We start from the raw sequence: 13,746 nt of genomic DNA on the forward strand, positions 1-13,746 counted from the left end.
TGAACAGGTGATGGAGAAACAGGTTTACCTTTTAGGTGACATGAATGAGTTGAAGGGAAGTTATGAACTGTTTCTGAGAGACAAATAACACCAGGATCCTTTTCTAAGTAGCTGACAGCTGATAGCTGTGCAGGGGCGGGTCTAGCAAAGTGTTGCCAGGGGGCCAGGTAGGGCATTAACAGGGAGAGGGGGGCACAAAGAAATACTTTTCTTTCTTATTCTCATTTAAAATGTCTCGCTTTTATTAAATAATTATCTAAATCTTACAACCAAAGTTTTTATCTGACGTAAAATGTATAGAAATCATACATATACCAACAAGACAGTGTACATCACTGTCACAACAGCGTTTGTTTTCATTCAAAGGCTTTATGGCTTTAATACCTGGTGGGCCGGTCTCTAGTCAAAATGCCCGATTTTCTGTCCCAGTCCAGCCCTGCAGGTTAATACTGGCAGTGTTACCATGCCAGCTGACTGTATTTCATCATCAGCCAGTGTTGTTCTTTATCAATATTACCAAAGTTTACCATAAGGCAGCATAGAAAGTATTTACTTGCTTTCAGGTTTCATTCAAATGTTAGTCTTTTCAGTTGTTTCCCCACTTTTTTCCTGTTTCAAAATCAAACACCAGTTTGTGAGAAGATTATCTTCTTTTTTTAATAGGCAGATAAAGTTTTACATTGGCATTGGCTAATTTGTCAATTGTTTGTTACAAATGTTCGTATTTTAATATTCAAAAATGTTTTTGCCCAAAACATATGTGCACTATATGTCAGTAAAAATACTATGCAAATATTGCTGTCCTTGACTGCTGAATAAACACTGACTGATTGTATCTCTTGTACTTTATCAACACAGTATCTAAAAACTTTGCACCGTAGTGGTTAAAATCTCATTCTAATAAGAGTTAAAAGCGCATTCGGTTATTAGGTTTATAGGGTTATTGAATTATGGTTAACGGTTGGTAGAATTTTTTTTAAACATTATCTGCCAATTACATCTGCCACCCTTCTCCAAATCGGTGCCCCTACCTGGCCCCCCCAACAAAAATTTTCTAGACACGCCACTGGTGAGGAGGAGTTCCTTTCTGCTGCTGGGAATGTCTGAGTGACTCAAGCTGTAAATACATAGATATTAAAAAAGGAGGCACTAAATATAAACATGACATTTGGAGAGTGAAACCTTTTTCCATTGCGTACTGAAATGTGGCAATAATCTTTCAAGTAGCAAAGGAAAAAGTCAAAGACCGCCTTATTTCCCATTGAAAATGAGGATGCAGAACATGTGAAATGTTTGTTTTACACTGTTACTATGTGCCATCAATCTATCATGATTGATTACACATATGTAGAGTGCACCTCAGCAGTTATGCAGGCTCTGAGGCATTTCCAGAAGGTCTACCCTGATCACCGTGCCGATGAGATAAGGTATAAACACGTTGTTTAGAGGTATACTATCTCCTAAAACTGTTTTCATACATGCACTGCAATCCTGAAATCTTGTGCACATCACTTGACAGACAACCAGGTGACAGGAAACATAAGGCTGGACATTACATTAGCTACATTACAGGCTACATTAGCCATCTTTGCTGCCCTTTTAGCTCCCTCTCGTAAACCTAGTGCAGCAAATGTGTCCACAGTGTGAGATTCTTCTGTAATTATCCAAAGTATTAGTACGGCTTGAACTAAACTTAAGCCAACCTAACAAAATAAGTATAAAATCAAACTGTGTTTTTCTGAAATGAGCACGCATATTTTCTCAGTTGTCGCTGAAGTTCAGGAGGATCCTGAGTTTGCTGTGTTTTATTCAGGTCAACTCTGAGAGAGGGGCTGGAGTACATCTTCTTGTACTCGTGTCATGTTTTCTGTAAATAGATCTAGCTGCTGAGGTTTTCAGAAGTAGTGTTTTAGTGCTTTGAGCCATCTTTAGTGCAATTTCCATCTACATAATGACGTTACTTGAGCAGATTTCCTGCTTAAAATGCTGTCTCTGTCTGATCCTCAAAAAACAAACTGTCCATGTTGCCTTATATCACCTTTTACTTGTAGTTTACTGTGATCTCAAAAGGACCGTACACGACTCTGTTGCTGTGGTTTGCATTTTGTATTGTCATCACACAATCTGCTTTTTCACTTTTTGGGCGCATTCCAGTGTGCGCTGCCCCGGTGCTCTCCTCCAGCACCAGCTTCCTCTCCCGCCCCAGCCACTACTGAAATAGGGAAGGCATGATTAGAAAATGTTCAACAGCTGTGCAAAACCAGCAAACCAACATTTTGAACTCACTGCTCCACTCCTCCCCTGCAGTCGAGCCACCAACCACACCCTGATGCATTTAATCTTCATTTAATTTTAATAATTAAAAAAGAAGTACAGAGTTTGGTTCTTCCTATAAGTAGACAAAACATCTGTAGATGAGGTTGAGGAGGAAGAAAAAGTAGGGGAGAGAGATTGTTTATTAATAGGTTCTATACAGTTTAAAGTGAGGAGGGTTTCAGGATCCCAGCAAACTAGAAAAACATGACAAAAAGTCCATGCTGAAATCTGGACACCTTAACTTTTATGGTGATTCACACTTGAAATGTAAGGATGTGTGGTGGAGTACAAAGATAAGACTGGCCATGGTAACTACTCTTTTATTTCTGCAGGTGAAAAGTGCATGAATAAACAAAATACAAGATGTGCTCAAACACAGGACAGACTAATATGTTTTGGGAAGAAAAACACGATGGATGGCAAAAAGCAGGAAGTAAAAGAAGAAGAGAAGACAGAAGAAACAATTCTAAAACAGGAAGCGACCCAAAGATAACAGAACTACACTGAGAAACTGAGTAATGCTAAACAAGTTGACAGGATGGCAAAAAGCAGAAATGAATAGAATAGAATACACAGCACACTTCGAGCTATAGGAGCTTCCTTTGACAGAAACCACGGATCTTTCCTTGTGTTGGATTAAAAAGTGTTCATCCAGACAAATGTGAGACAACAGGCTAGAAATTATGGTGACGCTGACACTTTTGTATAAAAAATTTTTTTAGAGAAACTAAGCAGCAACACTCTTTGCACTCAGACTGTACCTTCAGGGATACAGTAGTTTTTCATTCAGAAGTCATTTAAAATTTACAGTTTTTTATGGTTTTTACTCATTTTCTGTCAAATACATCATGTTAAAGTGGTGGGTGTTCACTGAGCATGCCAAAAGGATCAAACCAGGAGGGCAGTATGTACAAGTTTTTATATTCTCTTGGCTCTGTATGATGTCACAGATAGGGCATACTGTTATATAGTTGTCTCAGCACACAGTTCAGGCTGAAAACCCAGCAGTTGAAAGCTTCTGTGTATGAGAGGCAACCAATCAGAAGAATGATTTCTTAAGGGGGGAGGAACTAAAAAAAAAAACCCGTTGGGTACACACTGAGGGGTGGTACAAGGACCCTGTATAAGATAAATGAGGATTATTCTGAATTCTGAATTATACAAAGCTACTCTTGCAGAGAGGATGTCCAGCGTAATCTAAATGAGCAGTTATTACACGTCCAGGATTCTTCCACACTGTTTTAAAACGTTTTAATGCAGAGAACTTTAAAATAAACAATTTTTCCTCATTGCTTACTCGGATAAGGCCAAATGTTTGTTTTTGGTTTTTAACAATTTGACTCAGTAACATGAAGCACAGCCACCATGACACGGATGTCCCGTGATGTTTTATCCTTTATTCACAGTCACAGTTAACGAGTTCAACTGCTTTCTGCAGCAGCGCCCTGCCTCACCTAATACAGCACATAGCTGACGTCATTAAAACTATTCCTGTTATTCCATTATGTGCATGTTTTTTTTAGGCTGCAGTCCAGTAGCTGGTGTGGTCATGACGAATGTTTTGTTTTATTAATGTGTTTTAATAACCGTGCACATAATGTACAATTGAAAGCCTTGTATTGTGACTCTGTAGCTTAGTGGGTGCTGCTTTTTAAAAAAGAGCGTTCTTGGAAGCAAATGGTGATTCGAAATGTATAAAGAACATAAAAATATATCAGTAAAACATTTATAGAAATAAGATGAGAGATTAAAGTTACTAATATGGTGATTCAGCACATAAAACAGTAAAATGAAAGTTTTAATTCAGGTTACTTCTTTTACCTCTGAGTGCGCTCTCAGTGCAGCTGTTCATTTCTAAGGTGACAGCTGCTCATTAGCGCTCTGAAACTTTAAACTGGATCCATTTAAACTTTAGATTTATCAAACTGTATTTTTGGTGTATGCTCTGTATTTCAGCAGGTGTCTTCCAGGAATGATGACGCTATTTTCCGGTGATCCGATTAGTCAGTAGCTAATGACTTCATATCTGTCGATTTCTAATGTGAAAGCTAACCTGAAGCCTGCACCAGGTAGCATGAATTCTTCTTACCCAGGTAACTTCAGGTTTAACCTGGGATTTCTGTACTAAAAGGTGAATCACCCTAGTAACATGAAAACCAAACCTGTTCAGTGAGCAGGTTCAATCAGTTCTCCAGAAACAGCATCATCATTCCTGGAAGCTACCTCAGACCTCTATGAGGACAGTAGGAGTGTCAGGTCTTTGTGTTTATTACTGATGAACATCAGTCATAAATAATGATGCAACTGTATTTTTTTATTTGTTCTTAGTGTTTTATAAGCATTTATATATGATCCTGAAACAGGACATCTACACTGATTTGCTGAATTATGAATGTAGACTAAGTCCATATTTGAGTTCTGGTTTTTGAATGTAATCTTTACCCTCAAACCCTTTAAATGCATTTTACTCTTATATTTTTGTGATATTTATATATTTTTTTAAATCTTCATTTAATCACCATCATCCAACGACGTCTTTGACTCAAGATGGTGACACTCATAGGGATCATTTTCTGTGGAAGAAGAGTCATATGATCATGTGAACATATAGGGGGTCAACTTGGTGAGATGATAACCAGTTTTATCCCAGCTGACAATATTAGAGTAAGTGAATCTAGATAATGGAAAAATACCGAGGGGATGTTTAACACTGTTCATAGTAGAGCTCTCCATGACAAAGGTAAATGAAAGAATTGACAAACAAAAATGGCTAATCATCATAATTTCAACCATAAAATGTTAACAGCTAGACCAGGTCCCTTTATTTATGGATGCAATGCCTTTAAAACAGTTTTGTTTGTGTAGCCATAACAACAAAACAAACAACTCTAAGAAAAAAAACAAAGTTTTCTATGAAGTTCCTTTTCTCTGAACAGATCTTGGTTTTTGTTCCTGGTATCATCACACCTGTTTTGCATGAGAAAAATGCAGGAACAAAGAGCCCTGTTAATCACACTGTTCACTAAGTAACTAAACATCAAATCTAAGCGTATTTTTGTGTTACATTGAACTGTGGGGTCACGTGTGTAATGGGTGTTCAGCATGGTTTAGGTTGAGGTGTGGCTTTACATATAAAGAGTGGCAGGTGACAGGCGAGTCAGTGGATCAACTTTCCGGTGAACAGTAAGTTTAACACTGAATCTCTGCTCGTGATAATATGTATATATGTAATTTGTAATTTTTTTTATGTTTGAATATATTGTGTTTTATTTTCTGAACAGATTTTGGTGAACTCAAGGATCTGAATTTTGCAGTTTTGAAATGTTTGGTAAATACACAGCGCTCATCATGTGTGCTTTGCAGATTTGATTTTTCTTTTAGAATTTATATCCTAAAGATTTAATTTATGACTAATTCCAGGGCATGGACATCATGGACATGGCCACTATGGCCACCACGGCCACCATGGGCACCATGGTCACCACGGACATGGTAGTGGCCTTCTTAGTGGACTTCTCAACTTCGGCCTCAGGCCGCCCGGATTTGGTGGTTACCATGGGGGATATAGTGGTGGCTATATGGGATATGGTGGTGGCTGTGGGGGATTTGGTAATGGATATTGGGCACATGGGCACCACGGGCACCATGGACACCATGGACACCATGGACACTATGGGCACCATGGGCACCATGGACACCATGGACACCATGGACACCATCATCATGGATGTTAAGAAGCGTAGGTGCAGACACAAGGGAGGACACAGGCACCTGTTCTGCCACAAGAAGGGGAGGGAATATCATGGGTAAGTCTGAATACTGCAGCAGTAAATATTTTATCCACAACAGGAAGTAGATGTTATTCAGCTGCAAGTGAAGCGTGACATGTTTGTGTGATACATCCTGAAAAAGATCACTGAAATTCTCTGTTATTTATAATATATGTTTGAAAGGTTATCACCATATAGCAGGTCAGCAAATGCACACTTTAAGCCAATTTTAAGGATATTTTGAGGTCATAAGTGAAAAATAAACCCCTGATCCTAACCACTGAGTCAAAAAGAGTTTAGAATTTGGAATCAGCATGAGGAATTCACCAAATATTATCTGTCTCTTCTCCAGGACTCCAGCAGCTCCTGCAGCAGTGACTCTGACTAGATGAAGATGTCTGGAGGAACCTGCAAGGACACATTACTTATATGTAAAACAGAATGCTCATTCACCTATTAATAAAAACTGGATATCTGGGTTTGTGGAGTATCATTTTGAGCCTTGAGCTTTCCTATGTTTGTTTTTGAATTAGAACATGACAAGAGTGGCTCAACTCTACCTGAGAAACTGAGGAAACTGCATGTTCACTGGGTAGCAACCCGCCAATCACAAGGCAGCTCTGCCTTAACGCAAAGCCTGCTTCAGTGTCTCTTTGCTCTGGAACATGATTTTCAAAAATAACATTATGTTGTAGAACTAAAATCATCTGGAAATTCAATTGGAGTTCATAAATCAGAAGCAAGTATATCTGTGAAATTATGCAATTAAATTCTTTTGCACTTCGCTGCCCCCTGCTGGTCATCAAAGAGAATGCATTTCTTTTTTTAGTGTTGGAAAACAAAATCCAGATTCTACATTCATCTTTTTGTACACACACTTTGTGTAAACCTATAATCAGCTTCCACTATATGGTTATCTTGTGTTGAAAAAATAAATATGAAAACTGATTATTCTTTTCTGGTTTGTTCAGTTTTTTTGTCTGATGTCCTTTTACAGAGCCAGGACTATTTTGGACATCTCCGTTTGGTACCAGTTAGCTCACCTGCTAAATAATGCCAAACAAAGAGAGCATATAACCCCAATGTTTTAGCTTTCTGTCTCCTACAGGATCCAATTTAAACTTTTATTTTTTGTTTTTAAGTCACTTAACACCCAAGCCCCTTCTTACCTGCCTGAGGTCCTTTCTGTTTATGCTCCAAGAAAAACCATGAGGTCTAGCTCAAAATTAATGCTATCCATCCCACGGACTAATCTCAAATCTCGTGGCGATAGAGCCTTCTCTGTGGCAGGTCCCAGACTTTGGAATAGTCTTCCGCTAAATATTAGACTTGCACAAACACTTGATCAATTGAAATCACTACTAAAGACATATTTTTATGTCCTGGCTTTTAACACACAGCTTTATGCAGCATCGTCTGTCTGGAAAAGTGCTATATAAATACACTTGACCTTGACCTTGAACAAAAAAATGACAGTTTGAGGCACTTTCATATCAGCAGACCAGCAAATTGTCTCTATATTTTGAATATAGTCTATGCAACAAGATCGGACATTTCAATTGTAACACAGCACAAACACAAAGGTCATGATTTGATGATGATGATTCCCTAATTTCCCTCAGGAATAATAAAGTATTCTGATTCTGATGATTTATTAGTAGCTGCACCAGACACAGATCCTATGAAATCCATCATTGTGTTTGCTGGGATTAATTTAACAAATGATGGCGTGACATCTTGTGGTGGGAGTTCAGGCTAGCCCCTGATGATGTAAGATGGATTTCACAATAGAGGTGTATCTTTATAAAACGGCAGGGTCAGCTGAACGCTGTGTCTGTTGATCTGCAGTGCAACACACAGTAAGTCCATTCGTGGATATGTAGAAATAATTACCATGAAATATGTGTTTATGCATCTGGTACTATTTCTAGTTTTATGGACAAAAGTCTGTTTACGAGTGTGAACTTTCCTTCTGATGAGTAGTTTATAGTAATTATACTGTGCTGTGGCTTTCTTATATATTCATTTTATTTGTTCATACATTGTATGATTCTATATTTTAACCGGTTTAAAAACATTTAACTAAACTTTTGTCTTTTTCACTGTGGATTTTTCTTTTTATCCGTCTTCTCTGAGTTATCATTACAATTCAACTTTTCCCTTACATTAACAGGTAACGGGTGACACCAGGTTTTTTGAGTTTCTGGTTTTAGATCAGATCATTTGACATGTTCAGGCATAACAAAGGTAAAGAAATCACTTTTATTTCCTGATTCCTCAATTGTTTTTGTAAATATTTATTCATTGAATTTTAAGGAGCAAAATGTTATTTTTAAAAGGAGGATGTCAACCTCATCCAGTGCCAGGAGGATGTCCACCAGGCCCTGCCCCACCACCTTCATGTCCACCTCAGCCTGGTCCATTTGGATGCTGTCCAGAGACCTCACCTTGTGGAGAATCTGGAGGTCATGGCCACGTGGTAGGACCCGGCTGCGGATCTACTCATGGACATGGTGATGGGCATGGTCATGGCCACAGTCATGGACATCACGGTCATGGACACCACGGTCATGGCCATGGACATCATGGTCATGGGCATGGCCATGGACATCATGGTCACGGGCATGGCCATGGACATCATGGTCACCACCACAAGCATAAACATGGCCACAAGCATGGTCATTGTCACAAGAAAGGAAAACAGTGTCATGGGGTAAGATATGATTATTTATGCAACAATGTACATTTTGCTATGCTCTTAGATCTGCTTTATATTTTCTTTAGTTACTGTAATAAAAAAAATACTCAACAATATTAGAGGGAGAACCAAAAGACAGTCCAAAGATCACCTATGAGCAGCACTTGATGAGAGTAAGTTTTCTTCTAAGGGGAAGAGACCTCGGGCAGAGACCCTGTAGCTGTATGTGTCTTCATTTATAATACCAGTGTCAAACCTATGAGTAACTTAATAGGTTTGCTCAAATTCATGATCACATACAGAGTTTGACCCAAATCTGCGGCTTCCCGGAGCTCCACACAACCTAAGACTTATTGTTTTAGTTTTCACGACTACTGCTTTAGAGTAAAAGTTATTAAAGCCAGTGTTCCCAGCTGTGAACATTCGGGAATGGAAAGGCTACGAACAGGGTAGAAGTCAGGAGTGCAGCACTGCACTACTGAATAGCAGTTCAAACAGAGGTGAGGTATGATGACACTAGCAAATTTGTGCAATCCTTCCTGAAACCCGATTTTCAGTGAGGCATTTTATCCAGAAAGTATCAACTTTCAACACTGATGTTTTTATAACTTGCTCAGTCTTGACTGAATTTGTCACAGTTAGTCACTCTGAGCCAAAAACATTGATGATCTGATGCCATCATTTTTACAGTAACTCAGAATGGAGGATATAAAACTGAGATTAAATCAGTGTGCTAGATACTTTCAGAGTATTTAAAATATCTTGTGTTTATCCCTCCTGCAGTCCTCCAGCAGCTCCTGCAGCAGTGACTCTGACTAGAAGACTTCTTCATGAAACACATTCCACCTGGAAATCTTCCTGACACATTACAAAAATCATTTTTATGATGTAAAAATCTTGTGTTAACTCAAATATAAACCTGTTTTTGGCCCAAGAAATGCAAACACACTTTTAGATCATGTAAAACACACAGTGAGCCTATAATAACTTTGTATCTATCTCTGTGGTAATAAATTTGAATTTGAGAACAAAGATGTATTTTTATTTTCTTTATGGCCTCTTTCTCACTTTCATGTGTGTCCTGTTATAGTGGTGGGTACTCATATTAAACATGATCCATGTGCAGCCCCTGCTGGCCTAGTGGTGCATGAGTCTTTGTGTGCTGCATAGGCTTAACTACTGTTTATCTATACTAAGGTGCAACTAAAATCAGTGTGCAGCTGTGTTGGGAGGACCATTAGCTTAGGTTATTAGGGTATTTGATTAAGATCTGCTGACTGTGGCTGCCATTGAAGCACAGAGAACTCATTGTCATGCTTAAGAAACCAGTTTGAGACTATAGGGGCTTTGTCATGTGGTGTGTTAACATGCTGGAAGAAGGTGGGCACACTGTGGTCATAAAGGGATGGCATCAAAGCTCCGGCAGGTTGTGGTGACCTTCCTCTGGCTCTTTTACAGCAGTCAATGTGCTGATGTGAAGCAGACTTTAAATAAATATAACAAGCAGAGGGTTGTTCCTAAAAGTATCTGAGTTAAATTATGATCATTCTAAGTGTTTTTTGTATTATACTAAATGAATCTTAAAAACAGTCAGTCCCCACATTTGTGCCACTTTATATTTGACCTCAGCTGTTCTGCTTCCTCTCTGTGCCTTATCTTTATTTACTCAGGGCAGGTTGGACCTTTGTTCAGTGCTGTCTTTCTCCTAACTGTTACACACCCTGCAGCTCCCAGTACAGCCACTTAAATTCAGTTTTTATCACAGTTTATGGTTTTTTTGTGCCATTTAATCTGTGTACTGCATCCTGTGGATGGAAACTTTGTGTCTTAATTCCAGTGGGTGGTGCATTTTTCATATCTGATTACAACAAAAAGTGTGTTCAGTGCACAAGTGAGATTAATGTCGCCTTAAGCCTGGAAATATTCATTTCTGTGAGAAAAGAATCATCTTACGTATGAGTTTAGATTTCAGGGAAATGCAGCAGACATGTCTCTCCCAATATTACATGTATTTGTACTTTCTACCCCCAAATGACACAGTGAAAGAAGTCAAGGACTACTTCTGAATTGCAACATGGTGCTTTATTTTCACGATTAAGAAATTTCCATCACAAATCAGTGCAGAATTCAGCAGAAATGTAACGTGTCTCCTTCAATAATAATATGAAACCTGCACCGATGCGCCTGTGTGTTGACTGTGCATAACGTCTGTGCAGATGCTCAGCTTTATAAGCATTAACAGGTGACACCAAGTATTCAAAGGTTTTGCAGGACTGCAAATGATTAAAAAAATCTCTAACCACAGGGCAAAATAGATCATGTGGGTCTGTGGGTGTGCACCCTTATAAAATCTAGTTTGCTGACTGTATATTAATGATTGTACACACACACACACCCATGTAGGTCATAAAACAGAAAATGGTCTGATAGGAGTTCAGACTTGGCCCCTGCTTCAGGTTCAGCTGCACATAAAAAGCAGCAGCAGGTGACGTCTGCATCTGCAGATCTGGTCTCAGCACTCGGTATGTTCAACTGTGATACACCTGTGATACACCTGTGATACTCTTGTCTTTGTGTTTATCAAAGATTTTAATTTAAATCTGTGTTTTTATCCTTCAGGACCTGCAGTTTCTCCTGGTAACGCAGCAAAATGTACGGACACAACCAAGGTAAACACGACTCTTTTAGATCGCCCCTCAATCATCACCTTGAACTTACAGCTGATTCCTCATTTCTCCTTTTTTTTTAGGCCCACCTGGTTACCCGAACTATCCTCCGCAGGGGGGTTACCCTCCACAGGGGGGTTACCCTCCACAGGGGGGTTACCCTCCACAGGGTTATCCTCCAGGGACTGTCCCACCAACCTGTCCTCCTCAGCACCATGGGCCACATGGAGGACACGGACATGGGCACGGACCTGGTTCTGGTTGTTGTCAAGGCCAAGGATCCTGCCAAGGGCACGGGCATGGACATGGACACGGACACGGACACGGACATGGACACAAGGACAAGAAAAAGGACAAGAAAAAGGACAAACATAAGCACAAGCACGGTCACAAGCATGGCCACTGTCACAAGAAAGGAAAGGACAGCCACGGGGTAAGACTGATTGCACCGAACCACAAATTCAAAGTGTGACATATAACATGAGAAATTTGTACAATACAACAGGAAAACACAGAAATGTATTTTTCATAGCGCTTTTGCAAAACTTGCAATACCTGCATGACAGCCTTTTTTAAATGCTAGATAAACTTTGACAAACTGAGCTTCTCGTGAGTTTTGATGAATAACACGACTCATGTTGTCTGTTGTAGTCTTCCAGCAGCTCCTGCAGCAGCGACTCCGACTAGATGGACAAAACCCGGAAACCTTCATGCTCCTGTCTCATCATTTTGAGCTTTGGCACAGTTTTGCTTAAAAAAAAATCAGTCCAGCTTTTGTCAGAAAATAATAATAATTTAAACTTTGATAGATACCAAATGAATCATCTGTCAAGTTACTTTAGATCATTGTGAGTTTTAACAAGCATTATTTTATCCAGTGTTTGTCAGCAAAGAAATAAAAGTGATTTCAGTGCCTGGTCAGTTTCTTTTAAATTGATCTCACCCTGTCTTGTTTTAATATAATATCCCATATCCCTTTGTTTTTTTATTGGTTTTGTTTGACCATATAACCAAACTTTATTTACCCAGGTGACTGAACTCATTTGATCAGCCACACCTTGCTCACAGCGGTGCTCCACACCCTGAAACTGCCACTGTTGTGACTATCTCATGATAGCTTGTGCAAATCAGCCGTTTACATGGAAAAGTTCACAGACCTGCTGCCTCTTGTTTTTGCATGTAGAAATGTTACTGAAAGGAAGATGAATTCATTCTTTATTTAAGCAGAAAAACTGCTTAATGTAAATATAATTTGAAGTTTAACACACAAAGTATTAGCAGAAAAAAAACTAAATTGATTCCACTTCAGTGTGCTTATTTTTTTTCTTGTTGCAAAGATAACTGTGTGTACAGTACACCTAGGGGTACTTTGGTATTTAAATCATATTTTTAAAGTTGTTCATATAGTTGGTTTGCAAAGATATGTCTTTAAAGGAGCCTCACTAGATAAAACTCAAGCCAATACTAGGAATACTTTGTCTCTATCCTCAAAGTTCAATATGTTTCCCACGACAGCGTTGCTCTCGGTGCTCACAGGTTAATAATTAAGGATGTATTATGTCTGGAAAATATACTCAGACTTGTGGGTTTTACTGTGCTTTCTCATGAATAAGGGGCTGACCAATTTTAGCTTTTGTTTGTTTTATTTTATTAAATTCACTTGTGTATTGTTGATGGGTCATGTTGCCATGAGTTATAATGCGGAGATGTTGGTTTAAACAAACAAATAACAAGTATTTATTTGGTGTTAAGCAAAAAAATCTATGAAGCAGGAATGCACAGACTCAAAACAGGGAAACCAACAGTGATCTGGTGAAGAGCAACAGGTAGGCCAGACTACATGGACACAGGGAGTGAAATAAACAGTAAACAACTGATAACAACAGGAGGAAGGAGGGAAAAGGAATCTAGATGCCAAAAAACACCAAATGTTTGGCATAAAACAGCAAATAACCAAACAGCAACTGACACTAAAGAGTTAGAGACAGTAGAGTGGTAATAAAATCAAAACCAGAGCCAGAAACAAAACCCTGGAACTACAACACATGATATCAGACATGAAAAAATTCACTTAGCTTGTTTAAAGCACAAAAAGCGGACAAAGAGGCAGATTGTCGGGTTCCAACAAAGGAGAGGCAGGTATTACTCACAAAAAATACTTACTTACTTGTGCAAACCTAGCACTTTTGGACAAAGTGACTTTATTAATAAAGAGACCTCATTGATGCGTCAGTTCGGGTGAACATCAATGAGGGTGAACATTTTCCTTATTAATGAATTATCTGAATTAAAAAAA

At 38.9% G+C, this 13,746-nt stretch overlaps 1 protein-coding gene and 2 long non-coding RNA genes across 3 annotated transcripts; all 3 read left to right on the forward strand.

Moving 5' to 3' along the window:
* Positions 1-5,305: 5,305 nt before the first annotated feature.
* LOC146501027 (uncharacterized) lies at positions 5,306-7,916 on the forward strand. The gene is made up of 4 exons (XM_085134544.1): positions 5,306-5,499; positions 5,598-5,644; positions 5,737-6,122; positions 6,439-7,916. The coding sequence occupies exons 3-4, from the start codon at positions 5,740-5,742 to the stop codon at positions 6,476-6,478; spliced, it is 423 nt and encodes a 140-aa protein (XP_084990670.1). The 5' UTR covers positions 5,306-5,499; positions 5,598-5,644; positions 5,737-5,739; the 3' UTR covers positions 6,479-7,916.
* A 343-nt stretch (positions 7,917-8,259) lies between these two features.
* LOC146501028 (uncharacterized) lies at positions 8,260-9,816 on the forward strand. The gene is made up of 3 exons (XR_014869694.1): positions 8,260-8,333; positions 8,429-8,799; positions 9,568-9,816. It is a non-coding gene; the product is annotated as an uncharacterized LOC146501028 (long non-coding RNA).
* A 109-nt stretch (positions 9,817-9,925) lies between these two features.
* On the forward strand, positions 9,926-13,395 carry LOC146501029 (uncharacterized). Its single transcript, XR_014869693.1, has 4 exons — positions 9,926-11,306; positions 11,404-11,453; positions 11,534-11,883; positions 12,102-13,395. It is a non-coding gene; the product is annotated as an uncharacterized LOC146501029 (long non-coding RNA).
* Positions 13,396-13,746: the final 351 nt, after the last annotated feature.

Source organism: Neolamprologus multifasciatus, chromosome 16 (genome assembly GCF_963576455.1).
Source record: "Neolamprologus multifasciatus chromosome 16, fNeoMul1.2, whole genome shotgun sequence".
In the NCBI taxonomy this organism is placed as follows: Eukaryota; Metazoa; Chordata; class Actinopteri; order Cichliformes; family Cichlidae; genus Neolamprologus; species Neolamprologus multifasciatus.

What these genes read in the sequence shown, in the direction of transcription:
- LOC146501027 (XM_085134544.1), top strand. Translation starts at nt 5,740, where the DNA reads ATGGACATCATGGACATGGCCACTATGGCCACCACGGCCACCATGGGC. An exon ending in AAGGGGAGGGAATATCATGG is followed by an intron (nt 6,123 to 6,438) that starts GTAAGTCTGAAT and finishes TCTCTTCTCCAG; the next exon opens with GACTCCAGCAGCTCCTGCAG.